Source organism: Scomber scombrus, chromosome 2 (assembly GCF_963691925.1).
Source record: "Scomber scombrus chromosome 2, fScoSco1.1, whole genome shotgun sequence".
NCBI lineage: Eukaryota > Metazoa > Chordata > Actinopteri > Scombriformes > Scombridae > Scomber > Scomber scombrus.
In genome coordinates this window covers 24,797,385-24,802,387 of record NC_084971.1, presented here as the reverse complement: position 1 = coordinate 24,802,387, position 5,003 = coordinate 24,797,385, and the positions used below count along the sequence as shown (strand labels likewise).

At 39.3% G+C, this 5,003-nt stretch overlaps 1 protein-coding gene across 1 annotated transcript in view; it reads left to right on the top strand.

The window, feature by feature from the left end:
- gatb (glutamyl-tRNA(Gln) amidotransferase, subunit B) overlaps positions 1–4,624 on the top strand; it is a 17,260-nt gene extending 12,636 nt beyond the window's left edge. Inside the window, exons 11-13 of the mRNA XM_062434127.1 lie at positions 3,810–3,888; positions 4,015–4,149; positions 4,250–4,624. Coding sequence (XP_062290111.1) covers positions 3,810–3,888; positions 4,015–4,149; positions 4,250–4,375 — 340 coding nt within the window. The 3' untranslated portion in view covers positions 4,376–4,624. The remainder of the gene's footprint in view (positions 1–3,809; positions 3,889–4,014; positions 4,150–4,249) is intronic.
- The last annotated feature ends 379 nt before the right edge of the window (positions 4,625–5,003 follow it).

Genomic DNA, 5,003 nt, shown 5'->3' with positions numbered 1-5,003 from the left:
CTAATCCCCCTTTTAAAAAAACACACACACACCTGAACAATAAATCTTAATTTAATCAACAATTTGAAAATGTAGCACAAAAGGAGGAGGTTATGGTGGTTACAGGAAATATTAGAGAAATAGTGAGAAGTGTCAAGTTATAATCCATTACACCTGTATGAATAAGACTGGATGTAATTAGTCATCTGGTAGTCAAGTAGCTGATAAACGAGTCAGTGATTGTGAAGCATGAATGAAGCAGCTGATGCCAATTAGCTAATACAAGTGCATCTTCAGTGTTATGCCTGAGCTAACGCAATGCTCTGCATCTAATAAATAATATTAATAATATTACATTTAATTTGTACCATACTTTTCATTCATAATAAAATTCAAAGTGCTACAGTATTAATAACATAGAAGACAAAATAAAATAATAATAAAAGTTAAGATGAAAAAGCATTCCTGAATAGAAAGATACTTAGGCCTTTTATAAAAGAGTCTAGGGTCTGTGCCGCTCTCAGATGGTTAGGAAAGCTGTTCCACAAGCGTGGTGCAGCAGAGCAGAAGGCTTGATCCCCCATGGTGCAGAGCTAAGTACTGGGGGCCCGGAGGAGCAAGCAGCTGGCAGATCTGAAGGTGCAGGTGGAGGTTTGTGGTAATAATCAGTTCCTGTAGGTAGGGAGGCTCATGTCTGCTGATGGATTTGTATGTGAGTAGCAGGACTTTGTAGTCAACCCTGAAGGAGACAGGGAGCCAGTGCGATGAAAACAGAATTGATGTTGTATGTTGAGGTTTTCGCAACTCTCATCAGGATCCTGGCAGCACTGCTCTGAATGCACCAGAGCTTCTAGATCAGTAGTCTCTAACCCTGCTCCTAGAGAGCTACTGCCCTGCATTTTTTAGGTATCTCCTCACTCTAACACACCTGATTCTAATAATCAACTCGTTATCAAGCCCTTTGACGAGCCTCAGCTGCTTGATAACGAGTTAGAGTGAGGCGATACCTAAAACATGCAGGGCAGTAGCTCTCCAGGAGCAGGGTTGGAGACCACTGGTCTAGATACTCCTGCCAGGAGAGCGTATTACAGCAGTTCAGTCTTGAGGAGATAGAGGCTTTGACAAGTTTCTCTGCATCTTTGACAGTGTTAGAGAGAGGGGAAGAGTTTAGAGGTGTTTTTGAGACAGTATAAAGATTTTGCATGGATGTCTTATAAGGTCATCAAAAGTCAACACCCAGATTAGTGTGCATCTGACTGAGGTCTGTTTTAATGACATTTCTATATGCATTATCATATTGAATAAAATCAGACTCAGTATCCTAAAAATACTTTATTCACTAAGCAAATAAATGCAATAAGTAGCTATCTTCTGAATTAAGTGGAAGCAAATATATAAATTAACAAGAATCATGACAAGAAACTCACTTCAGTAAAAATGGAGTCTAATTTCGGGACTTCATCGACACACATTAACATATACTAACTCTCAGTTGTTCTTGGCCCAGTATGACATAGCACTAAAATCCAAGTTATTGAACTGTTTCCTCTCAATTCCCCAAGATGATTTGCACTGCATTAATGAGCATTTTGCCAGGAAAATATAGATTTTTATTCTGTGCTATATAGTGTGCAGAATATTTTTATAGCCAGGCTGCAGTGTCTGGGGTGACAATGACGGCACATAATCCTTAGTTAGATAGCATTATTCCTTTGTCTCTCATTCTTTATGAAACATTTCCACGCCATACTCTAGTGTGATTGACAACAAGGATTATTAGATTCTCAATGTTCACAAATACTGATTAGACCATCACATGCCATATACCATTATCCAGTTCATAAGAGCTCCTGTGACAGTCCTGACAGCCCTTCAGAGAGAAAGCCTGTTTTGACAAATCCAATTACATTTGTGACATCATTAGCTTTTTGGGGGAAGATGTTATTTTGATCTCTCTCACTGCTGAAGGGCTATGAGCTGGAACATGTTGGGTTACGTAAATGTTCCAAAACACTCCAAAAATTGAATGAAGTCTTTTCGATATTTACTGGCAAAAAGAAGTTGCCATGGTTCCTTTCACAGTTGTGATTCAAAAACACACACAATGCTGCCCATTTAACCACTGGTGATGAGAAAATAACACCAGTAGTCTCCTACTGTTTCTGTTTATGTCAGAAAACAGACATTCATTTTATTTTGGCAATTTTCTTAAAATTGCAGTTTAATTGAGATTGCAGCTAAAGGAAAAAAGAGAGTGGTGGGATGCATTTGAGTTATAGTTGTGAAGCTGTGATTGAGGGTCAGTCGCAAGATCACGACTGTTGAAACTTCATTTCAGCCTGATGAGTCCATTTCTTAGTAATATAGTTTTATGATAATTCCTTAAAATGAAACATGGTGAGTCATTAGATGAAGTATGAACCAAAGAAAGTAATGGACTGATGTCAGCGCAACTGCTGTGAGTTTTACTTTATCTACCAGACTGTTGCAAAGTGTTTGTGTACGAGTGAACCTCAAAGTAGCTGGTGTTTATTTATGCATAATGTTGCATTTGCTTTAGTTGAAAGGAGGAGAGTTAAAGACAAACAAAGAGCAGCCAGCAGGACTGTCAAAAGCTGCAGGCATGGAAGAGAACCTCAGACTCATACATACTTAAAGAAACATTTTGAGTAGGGCTAATAATTCCTGCAACTAAAGATTTTTTCCATTATCGATTACTCTGCAGATTTTTTTATTTTATTTGCACAGACAGAAAACACCAAAATATATGATACATAATTGACAGGGATTGTGCTGTGAGCTCAACCCCAAAGCCACAAAAAACAAATAAAGAAATTGGGGGGGAAAAGACAGAAAATAGTGAAAAATGTCTTTTTGTCTGACCGACAGTCCAAAACCAGTTTACTATCATGCATGACAAAGAAAAACACGAAATGACCACATTTTAAAAAGCTTAAACCAGCACATTGGGGCATTTTTGCATGAAAAATTACTGAAATTATTATTTGATTACCCAAATAGTTGCATTTTATGTGTTATCAATTCATCAACTAGTGGTTGCAGCTCTAAATTAGAGTTAATGGAGAAGGAGATAACTGGCAGTTTGGGTATCAAGTAAAAGGTCTGCTTTGTCTGTACTGTGGAGTCTGCCCAAAACTAGTTTGACCCTGTTGACTCCAAGCCTCTGAATAGGATAAATGTAATAAGAAACTGGGGAGACATAATGGTCCGACAGCCAGAGAGATATAACTCCAGACATGTCATTAAAAGCTCGTCCGGATGCTTCCACCAGCTGAGACGAGTCACTCTTCCAAGATTTTTCTCCTCAGAAAAGTTGCTGGCGGCTGCCTGAGTGGGGAAACTCACTGCAGGTCCAGTGGCAGATTTGTGGCAGGATGGCAACAGGACGATGACAGATTTGTGAAATATTTCACCGGGTCTACATTAATGTCATGTTAAAGAATGTGAAAGATTTGAAAACATAAATATAATTAGGGTTCTCTATTTGACATATAAACACTCGGCCAAACCGAGGCGTGCCTGTAAGGATGGATACTTTTTATCTGTTTTTCCAGAGTCAAGGCCATGTTTGGAGGAGATGGATTATCTGGTTTACTGTGCACTCTAACCTGTTTGTCTGGTAGCCTGGGGAATAAACAAGCAGACACTGGAAACACATTACAGTCAAATCACAAATGTTGATAGACTCTTTCGTCCTTTCAGTCTGACACTCTCACTCTTTCTCAATCTCTCTCCCTCCTTGTTTATATCTCTAATTCTTCAGTCCATCTATTAAATTGTAATTAAATGATCCCTTCATCTGATTTCAGCCCAGTCTCTCCTCCAGCCCTCGCCGAACTGCTGGATCTCCAGGAAATGGGACACATCTCCTCTTCGGTTGCCAAGCAGGCCAGTCAGCTGCACCGACCATGCAATCATCCCCTTCTATCTGTCATTCAATACAGCCACAACAGCTAGAGCTCGTTTGTATTCCTGTTCTCACCTGTGTCCTCTTTGGTGCCTTCCTGCTCTCAGGTGTTCCAGGAGATGTGGAGGTCATCAGGCAAGACGGCCCCACAGATCATCCACGAGCAGGACTTGGGACTTGTTAGTGACACTGCACAGCTGCACAGCATCTGCCAGAACATAGTGGATTCACATCCTGATGAGGTGAGAGCTCAAATGCAAGATCTCATAGGCAATATATCTATTATTATTGCATGTTTAAGATGTTTTTTTAAATTTGTATTATTGCTGTCTCTCTTCATAGGTTCAAGCCATCAGAAATGGGAACAAGAAGGTTCTGAACAAGCTGATGGGACTGGTTCAGAAAGAAACCAAAGGCCGAGCTGATCCAGTTCTGGTGCGGACGATTCTGCAGGAAAAGACATCATGAATGTCGGGCTGGTCTTAGAGACCCAGCCACATCACAGACTGAGAGTCGAATTATGACATGTTATGAACAACAAGAGACAAGTTGCTGGTGTTTTCTGTGTGAAAATGCAGATATTCAGAGTAATCATGTCATATAAATGATACTTGGTCTTCTGTGAGCTGATAAAAAAATCGACCATCTGTACTCTCTGAGATTAACATTCTGTAAAAACTGTAAAATGTGTTCACTGGACAACAGCTGTTATCTGTATTTATGTGTTTAAAAAAAAAAAGATAAAGCTTTTCAGAGTATTACTCTCTGTAACAGTGTTGTACCATCCTTTGGTTTATTATGTCAGGGAAAAGAAGGGACTCATGAATCCAAAGTGTCTTGATATTCTCACCAGATGATGACACTATATGTACATTTAGGCTTATACTTTTATATTTGTCCTGAAAAAGTTAACTGCCTGAAAAAAATATGCAGAGTAGGAAAAAGATCTAACGTTTCAGATCAATTCAAGGCTCCTGATAGTAAGGGAAATTTAGATTTTGTTGAGACTGACATGTATATAATGTAGTAAAACCCTTACTATGTAACTTCATGTACCATTGGCCACTGCTGCACTGGCCATTATGGTCATTTGTGA